Source organism: Leptodactylus fuscus, chromosome 5 (genome assembly GCF_031893055.1).
Source record: "Leptodactylus fuscus isolate aLepFus1 chromosome 5, aLepFus1.hap2, whole genome shotgun sequence".
NCBI classification, from domain to species: domain Eukaryota; kingdom Metazoa; phylum Chordata; class Amphibia; order Anura; family Leptodactylidae; genus Leptodactylus; species Leptodactylus fuscus.
In genome coordinates, this window is record NC_134269.1 from 198387377 (window position 1) to 198406530 (window position 19154).

A 19154-nucleotide genomic window follows, 5' to 3' on the forward strand; every position below is an offset into this window, starting at 1 on the left:
CACTGCTGCCCGAGAACCCACTCCAGTGCCGCCGCCTTCAGCTGCATCCCCCTTTCTCTGTCATCTTCCTTCTTCGTCAGCTCTGACGACTGCGCAGTCTTGCCTTGCGGCCTCGAAAATATGGCCTCCGGCTGACATGCGCAGTCAGCTCTACCAGTGTCTCGCTGGCAGATCCGACTGCGCAGGCGTCAGCTGACGAAGGAAGACGACAGAAGTAGAGGATGTAGCTGAAGAAGGCGGTGGCGCTGGAGTGGGTTCTCGGGCAGCAGTGGGGACGCCCCCATCGCTGTTTGAGTGCTGGGGCCGCCCTCATTGTTGCAGAGAACTCATTAGCATACCGGTAAAAAACAGTATTTCTAAGGAATGGCACGGCGGAGATCACATCTAAAGGTAAGAGACGAATAGCCTTTCTAAAGGTTATTCCGATGTGTAAAGCAGAAAAAACAGCGTTTTAGTGGTAGTCCCTTCAACCAGCTGTTACCCGTTGGCGTATCCCTCCACTCTTATTTTATTATCCAGTCCCTGCTGACTGCCAGACTGCATGGATAGTCCCCTTATCACAAGGAATAAAACTTATCCTGATGACTTTTTCATTGGGATTACAGGCATTCACTAAAACATGAAATTACTGGTTGTTTTAAGCATGGAAAAGCTTTCTGTAATCCAATAAACCTTAATACAAATTTGTCTTTTTTTCTTACTTGTGGCTTTAAAGGCTATCGCATTTTTCCCTTTCGGGTTATCTTTTGTGTTTTTTCTTTCCATTTTCGCTATACATATTAAAATATATTACATACTAGCTATAACCCGCGACTTTGTCCATTGTCCCCTCACCCTTGCGCGAACCACCTGCAGCGCAGCCCATGGCCCCCCATGTCCGTTTCGTTGTGGCCAGCGCGGGCTCTCACACAGCATCGTGGGCTGGGACCCCACGCCCCCGCTGCTGCACCTCCAGCACTCCCGTTTCCCCCCAACCAGGCCTCCTGGCCCTCCCCTTATCCCCACCCGGTCCCCTGGCCCACCCCTTTAGAGATTAGTCACCTCATACATCTACCCCTTCCCCCACCACCCACCCGTGACCCCGGTTACCCCCCCCCCCCCCTCTTTCTACTTGTGCAATCTGGCCCTCACCCCCCCTCCCCCCTACTTACCTTCTGCCCTCTGGCCCTAAACCCCCGGCCCCCTCTGTAGCCCCCAACTTTCACATTTATAATAGGATAGAATATTACCGGTAAAATATATATATATATATATATATATATATATATATATATATATATATATATATATATATATATATAAATATATAATTATAATTTGACCTTTGGGGAAATTTTTACCTTTCCAAAAGCCATATTTTGTGACTGGATTGTACACGTTACTGTTTTTAGTACTAAAGTCCATTAGCAGTAGCAGCAAAAGTAAAATCGTACAGGAAATGTTTTCTTCAATGACCACTGGGTGGCACTGTGCCTTAGTTATATACAAGCCTATATAGAAACCTAGCCGTATAGTCACAGCATGCAGATGCATTTCCTACAAGGTTCCACCCTGCGATACTCTTATACATTCTTTGGCTTCCTTTCATACTTCAGTAGATGATGTTTTCTAAATCAGATTTGTTTAAAACCCCTTTGCAGGCTCTCACCCGACTTGCAGATGTTGAACATAAGCTACTAGAGGCTCAAGCTAAGCTAGAAGAAGCACTGCAAAAAATCATTCAGCTTGAAGGACAACTGTAAGTAATTGTATGAACTGCAAAACTACATGGAAAATGTGCAAATCCGTCTGAATGGAAATTTTTTCTAAAGCGAGACCGCTTTTTGGACCCTTTAAAACCTTATTCTGACGAAAACACAGTCCGTGTGTGGTCTTAATTTCTTGGCATGTGTGAACTGAACTTGCAGCATCCTATAATTTTATGGCACTGTGAGATTCAATACTACTGTGGCTCTACTGTTACAATCTATGGTGCTGTGAGTTTCTATTTCTTGATCCTAATCTTCTAGGAGGCAAGCCTTTGCTTTGTCTATAGAGAGCGTGGGAAAAATATGTATGATCAGTCTATCTGCAGATCTTTGTATTTGGATAGATTACAGAATCCCTTTAAGGGTTCAATCATTAAAATCACTTTTTTTTTTTCCTCAATCACACGTAGGAATAGCCTTAAGAAAGGCTATTCTTCTCCTACCTTTAGATGTCTTCTCCGCGCCGTCGTTCACTAGAAATCCTGGTTTTCGTGTGTATGCATATGAGTTCTCTCACAGCACTGGGGGCGGTCCTCAGCACTCAAACAGCATTGGAGGTGTCCCCAATGCTGCGAGAGAAATCTCCAGCGCTGCCTCTGTCTTCAGGAACGGCCTCTCTGCACGTCTTCATCCAGAGCCGTTTCTATCTGTTAGTCCTCGGGCAGAGCAGACTGTGCATGCCCATGGCCATGAGAAAAATGTCCGCTTACACAGTAAGCTGGTGTAAGCGGCCATTTTCTTGTGGCCTGTGGGTATGCGCAGTCGGCTCTGTCTGAGGCCCGATGGCAGAGTCGAATGCGCACGCGTAGAACCCAGCTCTGGACGATTATGCGCAGAGAGGCAGTTCCTGAAGAAGATAGAGGCGGCGCTGGAGAGTTCTCTTGCAGCATTGGTGACGCCCCCAGTACTGAGAGAACTCATTTGCATACAGACAAAAACTGGGATTTCTACCGAATGGTGGCACGGAGAAGAATTCTAAAGGTAGGAGAAAAATAGCCTTTCTTAAAGAGGACCTTTCATCAGATTGGGCACAGGCAGTTCTATATACTGCTGGAAAGTCTACAGTGCGCTGAGTTCAGAGCACTGTCGGCTTTCCCGATCTGTGCCCCGGGTATAGAGCTATCGGTCCCGGTACCGTAGTGCTTTACAGTCAGAAGGGCGTTCCTGACAGTCAGTCAGCAACGTCCTTCTGCACAGCAGCGCCTATCGCGCTGTACAGTGTGAGCGGGGAGGAACGCCCCCCTCCTGATAATACTCATCTACGGGCGAGCACTGTGAGCAGAGGGAGGGGGCGTTCCTCCCCGCTCACACTGTACAGCGCGATAGGCGCTGCTGGGCAGAAGGGCGTCCCTGACTGACTCAGGAACACCCTTCTGACTGTAAAGCGCTACGGTACCGGGACGATGGTGCTTTACCCGGGGCACAGATCGGGAAAGCAGATAGTGTGCTGAATTCAGCGCACTGTAGACTTTCCAGCAGTATATAGAACTGCCTGTGCCCGATCTGATGAAAGGTCCTCTTTAAGGCTATTCCTACATGTGATTGAGAAAAAAAGTGATTTTATTTATAGAATCCCTTTAAACTTAACTTTCCTGCCATGACCTAGAAGGAAACTAAGTTTCTTCTTCTTTCATAGTGCTGAAACTGAAGAGGAAAGAAGCAAGTTGGTACAGGAGAAAGCGGAGACTGAGAAGAAGCTGACTGCCATTGTGGAGAAGATGAGGTTACTTGCTTAAAACTTTTGGGCAGAGATTCTTGTGCATTGCTTTCCCCAGATATAATTTAACTTCTACATTTCCATTTGAAAATGAGTAAAGCTGTGGATTTCCATAGTTCCTGTAGGCTCAGTTGGTGATCGGCATACTCTCCAGTACAGAGAATTGCACCAGCTGAGGACCAGGGGAACTGGCTTGATATGCATAGAGTAGTCTGACTCTGCAAGACTATACGATTATTTTAATGGGATTCTATCATTAAATTTTTTTTATTTTTTTTTTTTCTCGATCACACGTAGGAATAGCCTTAAAGGCTATTCTTCTCCTACCCTTAGATGTCTTCTCTACGCCGCCAGTCAGTAGAAATCCCGGATTTCGTCTATGTAATTGAGTTGTCTTGCAGCACTGGGGGGCGTCCCCAATGCTGCGAGAGAAATCTCCAGCGCCACCTCCATCTTTAGGAACTGCTTCTCTCCGCATCTTTCAATCTTCTAGACATACGCGCAGTCTGCTCTGCCTTCAGGCCTCAAGCAGAGCCAACTGCGCATGCCTGGCAGCCACAAGAAAATGGCCAAGTACACAGTAAACCATTTTCTTGTGGCCGCTTACACAGTAAACTGGTGTGAGTGACCATGTGTGGCTGACGGGTTTGCGCAGTCGGCTCTGCTCAAGGCCCGAAGGCAGAGAAGCCTAGCATGCCTAGAAGATTGAAACCCAGGACGGAAGAAGATGCGGAGAGGCCGTTCCTGAAGGAGGTGTCACTGGAGACATGTCTTTCAGCATTGGGGACGCCCCCCAGTGCTGTTTGAGCGCAGGGGACCCGCCCCCAGTGCTGCGAGACTACTCATTGCATACAGACGAAAACCGGTATATCTAACGAACAGCGGCGCGGAGAAGATATCTAAAGTTAGGAGAATAGTCTTTCTTAAGGCTATTCCTACGTGTTATCAAGAAAAAAAATTTTGATTTTTAATGATAGAATCCTTTTAAGCATGAAAATGGGCGTGAAGCTTTTGTATGATCAGATGTTGCATCAATTTTTGTAGATGTCTATGCATGACTGATGTGTAAACTTTGCTTTCAGTAATCTCACTTCACAAGCTGAAAACTACAAGCTGCTTGTAGACCAGGCTGAGGAGCGCTTAAAGCAGAAAGAGCTGGAACAAGTAGACCAGAGAGACCTCTTCAGCCAGAAGGAAGGCGAGTTGTTGGCCAAAATCAGAGAATTGGAGGACAAGTATGTTGCACTGCTGCAAGAAAAGGGTAAGAAACAGAAGTTTGAAACCTGTTTGTATTGCTTTGAAAGGAGAAATTTACTAATAAATAAGCCATTACATTGGCCTGCATGCTGTGCACCACATTTATTCATACTTTTAGACCTTTTTTTGTGCCTTGACAAATGAAGGGCTGGGGTTTGTTGCTGCCTTTTGTCTGCAACAACTTTAGGCTTTGTAGTTGATCATCCCGCATCCGTCACTGTGATAAAACTGATGCAGTATAAGATGGTCTAGTCAGTTTACAATATCTATTACAATATTCGTAAATTTGCCCCAAGGTGTTAACATTCTTCCCAATTGTTCCAGAAAATCTCTTAAGTGAAAGCAGCACAAGAGAGAAAAGCTTATCTGCAGAACTGGATGCTTTGAAGCAGTTGGTGAGCCAAGAAGATGGGCAACGCCAGATCAGAGAGGAAGAGCTGAAAAGTCTTCTGGAGAAGGAGATGGTAAAAGATCTAGAACACCAAGGTTTAGGTTCCTGTTCTATATCTACTACCTCTGGCATTTGTTAACGTTTCCACTCTTACAATTTAGGAGACCTCCGCTGCTCTAAAGTTGGAACTGCAGAAAGTGAAGGAAGAAATGATACAAGAGAGGGGTCTTCTAGAAGATGAGCTAGAGGGGGCTTTGGATGAACTCGATAGGCTACAACAACAGGAGGAAGAGGCAGAAAAAATGATTCTCCAACTATCACAAGTTAACAAAGTGAGCGCTGAGGAGCTGGTTCATCTAGAAGAAACTCTGAAAGGGTGAGCCATATGGTATAGATGAACACATGAAACTGAATTAAAGGGGTTGTCCCATAACAAGGATCCTATCTATACTATAGTTTATGTGGATTTAAGACTTTTCCTAAATACATTGCTTTATCAAAACTGCTTTGTTTGGCCGCTATCTTAATTTATTCACTTCATTGTTGACACTGGCCCTTGGGATTATCTGCTCATTTGTCAAGTGACAGCTGCCTGCTCTCAGGGGGGAGGGAGGGGCTGACAAGCAACGGAGCTCCTCGTATAGGGGAGGGGGAGATGATAGCTCTGGGATTACTATGCTGTCTATCTTCAGTTTTTCACTTATCAGCCGGTTTAATAGAATTTGGCTGATAAGGCCTGAGATAGAGAGTCCTTTACCTCTGTATGTAATGCAAGATGACTCAAATCCAGCTCTGCTACATCAGTTTCCACATCAGTGTCATACTGTGGATCATAGCAGAGCAAGTGAAACCCCGCCCACCAATGTGATAGAAATCCAGGCAGTGAAGAGATTTAAGAGCCTTCAGGCTGCAGAACAAGAGTTATGAGAATACCCCTTTAACAGGATTTTCACTCTGTAAAACATTGAAAGGCTGTCTTTAATGTAGGGGTGAGACATCCAGTAAGGTTAAGTTCACATAGTCAGAAAAAATGGGTATACAATCATAGGATCCCTTTAAACTCTAAACACGTAGGAATAGCCTTAAGAAAGGCTATTCTTCTCCTACCTTTAGATGTTTTCTCTGCGCTGCTGTTCCTTAGCAATCCGGGTTGTCTTCGGTATGCAAATGAGTTCTCTCGCAGCACTGGGGGCGGTCCCCAGTGCTCAAACAGCACTGGGGGTGTCCCCAATGCTGCAAGAGCAATCTCCATTGCAGCCTCCATCTTCTTCTGGAATGGCCTTTCCCTGCGTCTTCTTCCATCCTGGGTTTCAATCTTCTAGGCCTTGATCAGAGCTGACTGCGCATGCCCGAGCCACAAGAAAATAGCCGCTTGCACCAGCTTACTGTGTAAGTAACCATTTTCTTGTGGCCCGGGCAAGCGCAGTCAGCTCTGCCCGAGGCCTAGAAGATTGAAACCCAGGATAGAAGACGACGCAGGGAAAGGCCGTTCCAGAAGAAGATAGAGGCGTCTCTGGAGAGTTCTCTTGGCGCATTGGTGACTCCCCCAGTGCTGTTTGAGCGCTGGGGAACGCCCCCAGTGCTGCAAGAGAACTCGTTTGCATACTGAAGAAAACCGGGATTTCAACCGAACGGCGGCGCAGAGAAGACATCTAAAGGTAGAAGAATAGCCTTCCTTAAGGCTATTCCTACGTGTTAGGGAGGAAAAAAAGGGTATCCAATGATAGGATCCCTTTTAAGAGGGAAATTTTTTGGAGATAGAATACCATCCTCAAACTCCTCTAAACTCTCCCATTAACATTTGCCAGAAGAGCAGTCATGCTGCTAGAGGGAAAATCGACTCCTGGCTCCCATAGAAATCAATGAGTGTTTAGAGATGATTTTTGAGGCAAATTCCACCTCAATATCTTGCCTGCAAAAAAGCTCTGTGTGAACTTGCCCTGAGGTTGTTGGCCTTTTCATTCTCCAGAGATTCTTTACACTGAACCTTTGTTCTTGAAAGAAGTTCTCCTACTAGACCCTTATCCCCTATCCACAGGGAAGAAGTGTCTGATCGCTTATTGACAAATCTCTATTTACAGGAAAATCCAAGAGCTGGAAAAGGCTAAAGAAAAACACAAAAGGAAAATGTCTCGGCTGAAAGAAGAACACGACACCACATTGTGTAAACTTACTGAATATGAAAGGTACCTGCAGATCTTAGGATTGATGGTGTTTTTTATTATAGGTTCAAAATGCAATTGTTCTATTTCAGTGCACTTAGTGCAAGGAAATTTTGGTGTTGTGAACAAGAAACCTGAACTGCTACAGACTGACATTGTATTGTCTGTAGCAACAAATTCAGGTTCTCTTTGGGATCTGATGACCAGTCTGGTTAGAGTATGGAGGCATTGTGGAAAAAGTTTCAGAAGTTGATGTAGTATTAAGAGAAAAATGTACAAATTCCTTTTCCAAGATGTAAATAGGAAAACAGTGCCTTTGTTTGCTGCCCTCTAGGGCAAAAAATTTTTTGGAAAACCAGATTTGCATATTTTTCCCATAATCCCCCAGAGGAGCGAGACAGGCTTTTGTAAGTCTCCATACGCCTGTGAAGGTGATCTCTCCTTAAAGGGATTCTACTAGAGATGAGCGAACAGTGTTCTATCGAACTCATGTTCGATCGGATATTAGGCTGTTCGGCATGTTCGAATCGAATCGAACACCGCGTGGTAAAGTGCGCCATTACTCGATTCCCCTCCCACCTTCCCTGGCGCCTTTTTTGCTCCAATAACAGCGCAGGGTAGGTGGGACAGGAACTACGACACCGGTGACGTTGAAAAAAGTAGGCAAAACCCATTGGCTGCCGAAAACATGTGACCTCTAATTTAAAAGAACAGCGACGCCCAGCTTCGCGTCATTCTGAGCTTGCAATTCACCGAGGACGGAGGTTTCCGTCCAGCTAGCTAGGGCTTAGATTCTGGGTAGGCAGGGACAGGCTAGGATAGGAAGGAGAAGACAACCAACAGCTCTTGTAAGAGCTAAATTCCAGGGAGAAGCTTGTCAGTGTAACGTGGCACTGACGGGCTCAATCGCCGCAACCCAGCTTTCCCAGGATCCTGAATGGAATACACTGTCAGTGTATTCCCGTATACCCGATATATACCCCGATACCCGTTCCAACGGTGTGCCCCCCCACCTTCACCCCAGAAATACCCTGCAAGTCCCCTAGCAATAGAATTGGGGCTATATACACCCACAATTTTTACTACTGGTATACAGTGCCATTGTCTGACTGGGAATTCAAAGAATATATTGGGAATACAAATACCCTCATTTCTTGCTACTGCCATATAGTGCCAGTTTCTGACTGGTAATTCAAAGAATATATTGGGGTTACGTGCACCCACAATTTTTACTACTGGTATACAGTGCCATTGTCTGACTGGGAATTCAAAGAATATATTGGGAATACAAATACCCTCATTTCTTGCTACTGCCATATAGTGCCAGTGTCTGACTGGGAATTCAAAGAATATATTGGGGTTACGTGCACCCACAATTTTTACTACTGGTATACAGTGCCATTGTCTGACTGGGAATTCAAAGAGTATATTGGGAATACAAATACCCTCATTTCTTGCTACTGCCATATAGTGCCAGTTTCTGACTGGGAATTCAAAGAATATATTGGGGTTACGTGCACCCACAATTTTTACTACTGGTATACAGTGCCATTGTCTGACTGGGAATTCAAAGAATATATTGGGGTTATAAATACCCTCATTTCTTGCTACTGCCATATAGTGCCAGTTTCTGACTGGGAATTCAAAGAATATATTGGGGTTACGTGCACCCACAATTTTTACTACTGGTATACAGTGCCATTGTCTGACTGGGAATTCAAAGAGTATATTGGGAATACAAATACCCTCATTTCTTGCTACTGCCATATAGTGCCAGTTTCTGACTGGGAATTCAAAGAATATATTGGGGTTACGTGCACCCACAATTTTTACTACTGGTATACAGTGCCATTGTCTGACTGGGAATTCAAAGAGTATATTGGGAATACAAATACCCTCATTTCTTGCTACTGCCATATAGTGCCAGTTTCTGACTGGGAATTCAAAGAATATATTGGGGTTACGTGCACCCACAATTTTTACTACTGGTATACAGTGCCATTGTCTGACTGGGAATTCAAAGAGTATATTGGGAATACAAATACCCTCATTTCTTGCTACTGCCATATAGTGCCAGTTTCTGACTGGGAATTCAAAGAATATATTGGGGTTACGTGCACCCACAATTTTTACTACTGGTATACAGTGCCATTGTCTGACTGGGAATTCAAAGAGTATATTGGGAATACAAATACCCTCATTTCTTGCTACTGCCATATAGTGCCAGTTTCTGACTGGGAATTCAAAGAATATATTGGGGTTACGTGCACCCACAATTTTTACTACTGGTATACAGTGCCATTGTCTGACTGGGAATTCAAAGAGTATATTGGGAATACAAATACCCTCATTTCTTGCTACTGCCATATAGTGCCAGTTTCTGACTGGTAATTCAAAGAATATATTGGGGTTACGTGCACCCACAATTTTTACTACTGGTATACAGTGCCATTGTCTGACTGGGAATTCAAAGAGTATATTGGGAATACAAATACCCTCATTTCTTGCTACTGCCATATAGTGCCAGTTTCTGACTGGGAATTCAAAGAATATATTGGGGTTACGTGCACCCACAATTTTTACTACTGGTATACAGTGCCATTGTCTGACTGGGAATTCAAAGAGTATATTGGGAATACAAATACCCTCATTTCTTGCTACTGCCATATAGTGCCAGTTTCTGACTGGGAATTCAAAGAATATATTGGGGTTACGTGCACCCACAATTTTTACTACTGGTATACAGTGCCATTGTCTGACTGGGAATTCAAAGAGTATATTGGGAATACAAATACCCTCATTTCTTGCTACTGCCATATAGTGCCAGTTTCTGACTGGGAATTCAAAGAATATATTGGGGTTACGTGCACCCACAATTTTTACTACTGGTATACAGTGCCATTGTCTGACTGGGAATTCAAAGAGTATATTGGGAATACAAATACCCTCATTTCTTGCTACTGCCATATAGTGCCAGTTTCTGACTGGGAATTCAAAGAATATATTGGGGTTACGTGCACCCACAATTTTTACTACTGGTATACAGTGCCATTGTCTGACTGGGAATTCAAAGAGTATATTGGGAATACAAATACCCTCATTTCTTGCTACTGCCATATAGTGCCAGTTTCTGACTGGGAATTCAAAGAATATATTGGGGTTACGTGCACCCACAATTTTTACTACTGGTATACAGTGCCATTGTCTGACTGGGAATTCAAAGAGTATATTGGGAATACAAATACCCTCATTTCTTGCTACTGCCATATAGTGCCAGTTTCTGACTGGGAATTCAAAGAATATATTGGGGTTACGTGCACCCACAATTTTTACTACTGGTATACAGTGCCATTGTCTGACTGGGAATTCAAAGAGTATATTGGGAATACAAATACCCTCATTTCTTGCTACTGCCATATAGTGCCAGTTTCTGACTGGGAATTCAAAGAATATATTGGGGTTACGTGCACCCACAATTTTTACTACTGGTATACAGTGCCATTGTCTGACTGGGAATTCAAAGAGTATATTGGGAATACAAATACCCTCATTTCTTGCTACTGCCATATAGTGCCAGTTTCTGACTGGGAATTCAAAGAATATATTGGGGTTACGTGCACCCACAATTTTTACTACTGGTATACAGTGCCATTGTCTGACTGGGAATTCAAAGAGTATATTGGGAATACAAATACCCTCATTTCTTGCTACTGCCATATAGTGCCAGTTTCTGACTGGGAATTCAAAGAATATATTGGGGTTACGTGCACCCACAATTTTTACTACTGGTATACAGTGCCATTGTCTGACTGGGAATTCAAAGAGTATATTGGGAATACAAATACCCTCATTTCTTGCTACTGCCATATAGTGCCAGTTTCTGACTGGGAATTCAAAGAATATATTGGGGTTACGTGCACCCACAATTTTTACTACTGGTATACAGTGCCAATTTCTAACTAGGAATTCAAAATGCGCAAGGCTCCCGGAAAGGGACGTGGACGAGGCCGTGGGCGAGGTCGGGGGAATGGTTCTGGGGAGCAAGGTAGCAGTGAAGCCACAGGGCGTCCCGTGCCTACTCCTGTGGGGCAGCAAGCATTGCGCCACTCCACAGTGCCAGGGTTGCTTGCCACATTAACTAAACTGCAGGGTACAAACCTTAGTAGGCCCGAGAACCAGGAACAGGTCTTGCAATGGCTGTCAGAGAACGCTTACAGCACATTGTCCAGCAGCCAGTCAGACTCTGCCTCCTCTCCTCCTATTACCCAACAGTCTTGTCTTCCTTCCTCCCAAAATTCCGAAGCTTTACAGAACAATAACCCAAACTGTCCCTGCTCCCCAGAGCTGTTCTCCGCTCCTTTCATTGTCCCTCAACCTGCCTCTCCACGTCACGATTCCACGAACCTAACAGAGGAGCATCTGTGTCCAGATGCTCAAACACTAGAGTCTCCTCCATCTCCGTTCGATTTGGTGGTGGATGACCAGCAACCCACCCTCATCGACGATGATGTGACGCAGTTGCCGTCAGGGCATCCAGTTGACCGGCGCATTGTGCGGGAGGAGGAGATGAGACAGGAGTTGGAAGAGGAAGTGGTGGATGATGAGGACACTGACCCGACCTGGACAGGGGGGATGTCAAGCGGGGAAAGTAGTGTGGATGTTGAGGCAGGTGCAGCACCAAAAAGGGTAGCTAGAGGCAGAGGCAGAGGTCAGCAGCTTAGGCGAAGCCAGGCCACACCCGGAATCTCCCAAGATGTTCCAGTTCGTACCCAGCCCCGAAAAACTCCCACCTCGAGGGCACGTTTCTCGAAGGTGTGGAGTTTTTTCAAGGAATGCGCCGAGGACAGATATAGTGTTGTCTGCACAATTTGCCTCTCGAAATTGATTAGGGGCTCTGAGAAGAGCAACCTGTCCACCACTTCAATGCGCCGTCATTTGGAATCCAAGCACTGGAATCAGTGGCAGGCAGCAACGGCAGGACAAAGGCCGCCTGCCGTTCACACCACTGCCACTGCCTCTGCCTCTGCCACTGCCACTGCTGACTGTGCTGGCGATGCACTCCAGAGGACGAGCCAGGACACCACTTCATCTGCCTCCGCCACTTTGTTGACTTCTACCTCATCCTCCCCTGGTCCTGTCTTATCTCCTTCTCCTGCACCATCAAAGGCACCATCAGGCGTTTCTTTACAACAACCCACCATCTCTCAGACATTGGAGCGGCGGCAGAAATACACTGCTAACCACCCACACGCGCAAGCCTTGAACGCCAACATCGCTAAACTGCTGGCCCAGGAGATGTTGGCGTTCCGGCTTGTTGAAACTCCCGCCTTCCTGGACCTGATGGCAACTGCGGCACCTCGCTATGCCGTCCCTAGCCGTCACTACTTCTCCCGGTGTGCCGTCCCCGCCTTGCACCAGCACGTGTCACTCAACATCAGGCGGGCCCTTAGTTCCGCGCTTTGCACAAAGGTCCACTTGACCACCGACGCGTGGACAAGTGCATGCGGACAGGGACGCTACATTTCACTGACGGCACACTGGGTGAATGTAGTTGAGGCTGGGACTGCTTCCCAAACTGGCCCGGTGTACCTCGTCTCCCCGCCTAACATTCCTGGCAGGGACACGAGAAGAACACCCCCCTCCTCCTCCTCCTCTACCGCCTCCTCCTCCGCCACCGCCTCCTCCTCCGCCACCGCCTCCTCCTCCGCTGTTAGATTGACCCCAGCTACGAGTTGGAAACGTTGCAGCACTGGCGTTGGTAGACGTCAGCAGGCTGTGCTGAAGCTGATCAGCTTGGGGGACAGACAGCACACTGCCTCCGAGGTGAGGGATGCCCTCCTCGATGAGACGGCAATATGGTTTGAGCCGCTGCACCTGGGCCCAGGCATGGTCGTTTGTGATAACGGCCGGAACCTGGTAGCAGCTCTGGAGCTTGCCGGACTCCAACATGTTCCATGCCTGGCCCACGTCTTCAACCTAGTGGTGCAACGTTTCCTAAAGAGCTACCCCAATGTTCCAGAGCTACTGGTGAAAGTGCGGCGCATGTGCGCCCACTTTCGCAAGTCGACAGTAGCCGCTGCTAGCTTAAAATCTCTCCAGCAACGCCTGCATGTGCCACAACACCGGCTTTTGTGCGACGTCCCCACACGCTGGAACTCAACGTTTCAGATGTTGAATAGAGTGGTTGAGCAGCAGAGACCTTTGATGGAATACCAGCTACAAAACCCTAGGGTGCCACAAAGTCAGCTGCCTCAGTTTCACATCCATGAGTGGCCATGGATGAGAGACCTTTGTGACATCCTACGGGTCTTTGAGGAGTCCACAAGGAGGGTGAGCTCTGAGGATGCGATGGTGAGCCTTACAATCCCGCTCTTGTGTGTTCTGAGAGAATCCCTGATTGACATCAGGGATAACTCAGATCACACAGAGGAGTTAGGGATAGCATCCGATCCGTCACAGCTGGAGAGTAGGTCCACACATCTGTCCGCTTCACTGCGTTTAATGGAGGAGGAGGAGGAGGAGGAGGAGGAAGAAGAGTTGTCCGATGATGTGATGGTGATACAGGAGGCTTCCGGGCAACTTCGAATCGTCCCATTGTTGCAGCGCGGATGGGTAGACATGGAGGATGAGGAGGAAATGGAGATTGAACTTTCCGGTGGGGCCAGAGGAGTCATGCCAACTAACACTGTGGCAGACATGGCTGAGTTCATGTTGGGGTGCTTTACAACCGACAAGCGTATTGTCAAAATCATGGAGGACAACCAGTACTGGATCTTTGCTATCCTTGACCCCCGGTATAAAAACAACATCTCGTCTTTTATTCCGGTAGAGGGGAGGGCCAATCGCATCAATGCTTGCCACAGGCAATTGGTGCAGAATATGATGGAGATGTTTCCAGCATGTGACGTTGGCGGCAGGGAGGGCAGTTCCTCCAGTAGGCAACCAAGTTCTCACCGGTCCACACAAACGAGGGGCACACTGTCTAAGGTCTGGGACACCTTGATGGCACCCCCTCGCCAAAGTGCCGCCACGGAGGGTCCTAGTGTCACCAGGCGTGAGAAGTATAGGCGCATGTTGCGGGAATACCTTTCCAACCACAGCCCTGTCCTCTCCGACCCCTCTGCGCCCTACACGTATTGGGTGTCGAAGTTGGACCTGTGGCTTGAACTTGCCCTATATGCCTTGGAGGTGCTGTCCTGTCCTGCCGCCAGCGTCCTATCTGAGAGGGTGTTCAGTGCAGCCGGTGGCATCATCACTGACAAGCGCACCCGTCTGTCAGCTGAGAGTGCCGACCGGCTCACTTTGATAAAAATGAACCACCACTGGATAGAGCCTTCATTTTTGTGCCCACCTGTGTAAAGCACCCCAACATGAAACTCCATGTCTGTACTCAACCTCTCCAATTCCTCCGCATCCTCATACTCATCCACCATAAGCGTTGCACAATTCTGCTAATACTAGGCTCCCTCCAACATGATTTCCCCCAACTCTGCTGGTTAGAGGCTCCCTCCACCCTGATTTCCACCAACTCTGCTGGTTAGAGGCTCCCTCCACCCTGCTTTCCCACAACTCTGCTGGTTAGAGGCTCCTTTGGGAGCCTCTAAAAAGGCTCCCTCCACAATTAATTGGTCCAAACTGGGCTAATTAGAGGCTCCCTCCACCATGAATTGGTCCAAACGGGTTTTTAGAGGCTCCCTTCACCATGAATTGGTCCAAACTTGGCTGTTTAGAGGCTCCCTCCACCATGAATTTGCCCAAACTGGGCTGTTTAGAGGCTCCCTCCACCATGAATTGGTCCAAACTGGGCTGGTTAGAGGCTCCCTCCACCATGAATTTCCCAAAACTTGGCTGTTTAGAGGCTCCCTCCACCATTAATTGGTCCAAACTGGGCTGGTTAGAGGCTCCCTCCACCATGAATTTGCCCAAACTGGGCTGTTTAGAGGCTCCCTCCACCATGAATTTGCCCAAACTGGGCTGGTTAGAGGCTCCCTCCACCATGAATTGGTCCAAACTGGGCTGGTTAGAGGCTCCCTCCACAATTAATTGGTCCAAACTGGGCTAATTAGAGGCTCCCTCCACCATGAATTGGTCCAAACTGGGTTTTTTAGAGGCTCCCTCCACCATGAATTTGCCCAAACTGGGCTGTTTAGAGGCTCCCTCCACCATGAATTGGTCCAAACTGGGCTGGTTAGAGGCTCCCTCCACCATGAATTTCCCAAAACTTGGCTGTTTAGAGGCTCCCTCCACCATTAATTGGTCCAAACTGGGCTGGTTAGAGGCTCCCTCCACCATGAATTTGCCCAAACTGGGGTGGTTAGAGGCTCCCTCCACCATTAATTGGTCCAAACTGGGCTGGTTAGAGGCTCCCTCCACAATTAATTGGTCCAAACTGGGCTAATTAGAGGCTCCCTCCACCATGAATTGGTCCAAACTGGGTTTTTTAGAGGCTCCCTCCACCATGAATTTGCCCAAACTGGGCTGTTTAGAGGCTCCCTCCACCATGAATTGGTCCAAACTGGGCTGGTTAGAGGCTCCCTCCACCATGAATTGGTCCAAACTGGGCTGGTTAGAGGCTCCCTCCACCATGAATTTGCCCAAACTGGGGTGGTTAGAGGCTCCCTCCACCATTAATTGGTCCAAACTGGGCTGGTTAGAGGCTCCCTCCACAATTAATTGGTCCAAACTGGGCTAATTAGAGGCTCCCTCCACCATGAATTGGTCCAAACTGGGTTTTTTAGAGGCTCCCTCCACCATGAATTTGCCCAAACTGGGCTGTTTAGAGGCTCCCTCCACCATGAATTGGTCCAAACTGGGCTGGTTAGAGGCTCCCTCCACCATGAATTGGTCCAAACTGGGCTGGTTAGAGGCTCCCTCCACCATGAATTTCCCAAAACTTGGCTGTTTAGAGGCTCCCTCCACCATTAATTGGTCCAAACTGGGCTGGTTAGAGGCTCCCTCCACCATGAATTTGCCCAAACTGGGCTGTTTAGAGGCTCCCTCCACCATGAATTTGCCCAAACTGGGCTGGTTAGAGGCTCCCTCCACCATGAATTGGTCCAAACTGGGCTGGTTAGAGGCTCCCTCCACCATGAATTTGCCCAAACTGGGCTGTTTAGAGGCTCCCTCCACCATGAATTTGCCCAAACTGGGCTGGTTAGAGGCTCCCTCCACCATGAATTGGTCCAAACGGGTTTTTAGAGGCTCCCTTCACCATGAATTGGTCCAAACTTGGCTGTTTAGAGGCTCCCTCCACCATGAATTTGCCCAAACTGGGCTGTTTAGAGGCTCCCTCCACCATGAATTGGTCCAAACTGGGCTGGTTAGAGGCTCCCTCCACCATGAATTTCCCAAAACTTGGCTGTTTAGAGGCTCCCTCCACCATTAATTGGTCCAAACTGGGCTGGTTAGAGGCTCCCTCCACCATGAATTTGCCCAAACTGGGCTGTTTAGAGGCTCCCTCCACCATGAATTTGCCCAAACTGGGCTGGTTAGAGGCTCCCTCCACCATGAATTGGTCCAAACTGGGCTGGTTAGAGGCTCCCTCCACAATTAATTGGTCCAAACTGGGCTAATTAGAGGCTCCCTCCACCATGAATTGGTCCAAACTGGGTTTTTTAGAGGCTCCCTCCACCATGAATTTGCCCAAACTGGGCTGTTTAGAGGCTCCCTCCACCATGAATTGGTCCAAACTGGGCTGGTTAGAGGCTCCCTCCACCATGAATTTCCCAAAACTTGGCTGTTTAGAGGCTCCCTCCACCATTAATTGGTCCAAACTGGGCTGGTTAGAGGCTCCCTCCACCATGAATTTGCCCAAACTGGGGTGGTTAGAGGCTCCCTCCACCATTAATTGGTCCAAACTGGGCTGGTTAGAGGCTCCCTCCACAATTAATTGGTCCAAACTGGGCTAATTAGAGGCTCCCTCCACCATGAATTGGTCCAAACTGGGTTTTTTAGAGGCTCCCTCCACCATGAATTTGCCCAAACTGGGCTGTTTAGAGGCTCCCTCCACCATGAATTGGTCCAAACTGGGCTGGTTAGAGGCTCCCTCCACCATGAATTGGTCCAAACTGGGCTGGTTAGAGGCTCCCTCCACCATGAATTTCCCAAAACTTGGCTGTTTAGAGGCTCCCTCCACCATGAATTGGTCCAAACTGGGCTGGTTAGAGGCTCCCTCCACCATGAATTTGCCCAAACTGGGCTGGTTAGAGGCTCCCTCCACCATGAATTGGTCCAAACTGGGCTGGTTAGAGGCTCCCTCCACCATGAATTTGCCCAAACTGGGCTGTTTAGAGGCTCCCTCCACCATGAATTTGCCCAAACTGGGCTGGTTAGAGGCTCCCTCCACCATGAATTTGCCCAAACTGGGCTGGTTAGAGGCTCCCTCCACCATGAATTGGTCCAAACTGGGCTGGTTAGAGGCTCCCTCCACCATGAATTTGCCCAAACTGGGCTGTTTAGAGGCTCCCTCCACCATGAATTTGCCCAAACTGGGCTGGTTAGAGGCTCCCTCCACCATGAATTGGTCCAAACGGGTTTTTAGAGGCTCCCTTCACCATGAATTGGTCCAAACTTGGCTGTTTAGAGGCTCCCTCCACCATGAATTTGCCCAAACTGGGCTGTTTAGAGGCTCCCTCCACCATGAATTGGTCCAAACTGGGCTGGTTAGAGGCTCCCTCCACCATGAATTTCCCAAAACTTGGCTGTTTAGAGGCTCCCTCCACCATTAATTGGTCCAAACTGGGCTGGTTAGAGGCTCCCTCCACCATGAATTTGCCCAAACTGGGCTGTTTAGAGGCTCCCTCCACCATGAATTTGCCCAAACTGGGCTGGTTAGAGGCTCCCTCCACCATGAATTGGTCCAAACTGGGCTGGTTAGAGGCTCCCTCCACCATGAATTTGCCCAAACTGGGCTGGTTAGAGGCTCCCTCCACCATGAATTTGCCCAAACTGGGCTGGTTAGAGGCTCCCTCCACCATTAATTGGTCCAAACTGGGCTGGTTAGAGGCTCCCTCCACCATGAATTTGCCCAAACTGGGCTGTTTAGAGGCTCCCTCCACCATGAATTTGCCCAAACTGGGCTGGTTAGAGGCTCCCTCCACCATGAATTGGTCCAAACTGGGCTGGTTAGAGGCTCCCTCCACCATGAATTTGCCCAAACTGGGCTGTTTAGAGGCTCCCTCCACCATGAATTTGCCCAAACTGGGCTGGTTAGAGGCTCCCTCCACCATGAATTGGTCCAAACGGGTTTTTAGAGGCTCCCTTCACCATGAATTGGTCCAAACTTGGCTGGTTAGAGGCTCCCTCCACCATGAATTTGCCCAAACTGGGCTGTTTAGAGGCTCCCTCCACCATGAATTGGTCCAAACTGGGCTGGTTAGAGGCTCCCTCCACCATGAATTTCCCAAAACTTGGCTGTTTAGAGGCTCCCTCCACCATTAATTGGTCCAAACTGGGCTGGTTAGAGGCTCCCTCCACCATGAATTTGCCCAAACTGGGGTGGTTAGAGGCTCCCTCCACCATTAATTGGTCCAAACTGGGCTGGTTAGAGGCTCCCTCCACAATTAATTGGTCCAAACTGGGCTAATTAGAGGCTCCCTCCACCATGAATTGGTCCAAACTGGGTTTTTTAGAGGCTCCCTCCACCATGAATTTGCCCAAACTGGGCTGTTTAGAGGCTCCCTCCACCATGAATTGGTCCAAACTGGGCTGGTTAGAGGCTCCCTCCACCATGAATTGGTCCAAACTGGGCTGGTTAGAGGCTCCCTCCACCATGAATTTCCCAAAACTTGGCTGTTTAGAGGCTCCCTCCACCATTAATTGGTCCAAACTGGGCTGGTTAGAGGCTCCCTCCACCATGAATTTGCCCAAACTGGGCTGTT

The 19154-nt window shown here is 47.9% G+C and overlaps 1 protein-coding gene across 1 annotated transcript in view; it reads left to right on the forward strand.

Moving 5' to 3' along the window:
* Window positions 1–19154, forward strand: part of HMMR (hyaluronan mediated motility receptor) — a 41112-nt gene that overhangs the window by 14188 nt on the left and 7770 nt on the right. The window contains exons 11-16 of the mRNA XM_075276417.1: window positions 1641–1738; window positions 3385–3471; window positions 4548–4726; window positions 5047–5186; window positions 5275–5489; window positions 7195–7299. Coding sequence (XP_075132518.1) covers window positions 1641–1738; window positions 3385–3471; window positions 4548–4726; window positions 5047–5186; window positions 5275–5489; window positions 7195–7299 — 824 coding nt within the window. The remainder of the gene's footprint in view (window positions 1–1640; window positions 1739–3384; window positions 3472–4547; window positions 4727–5046; window positions 5187–5274; window positions 5490–7194; window positions 7300–19154) is intronic.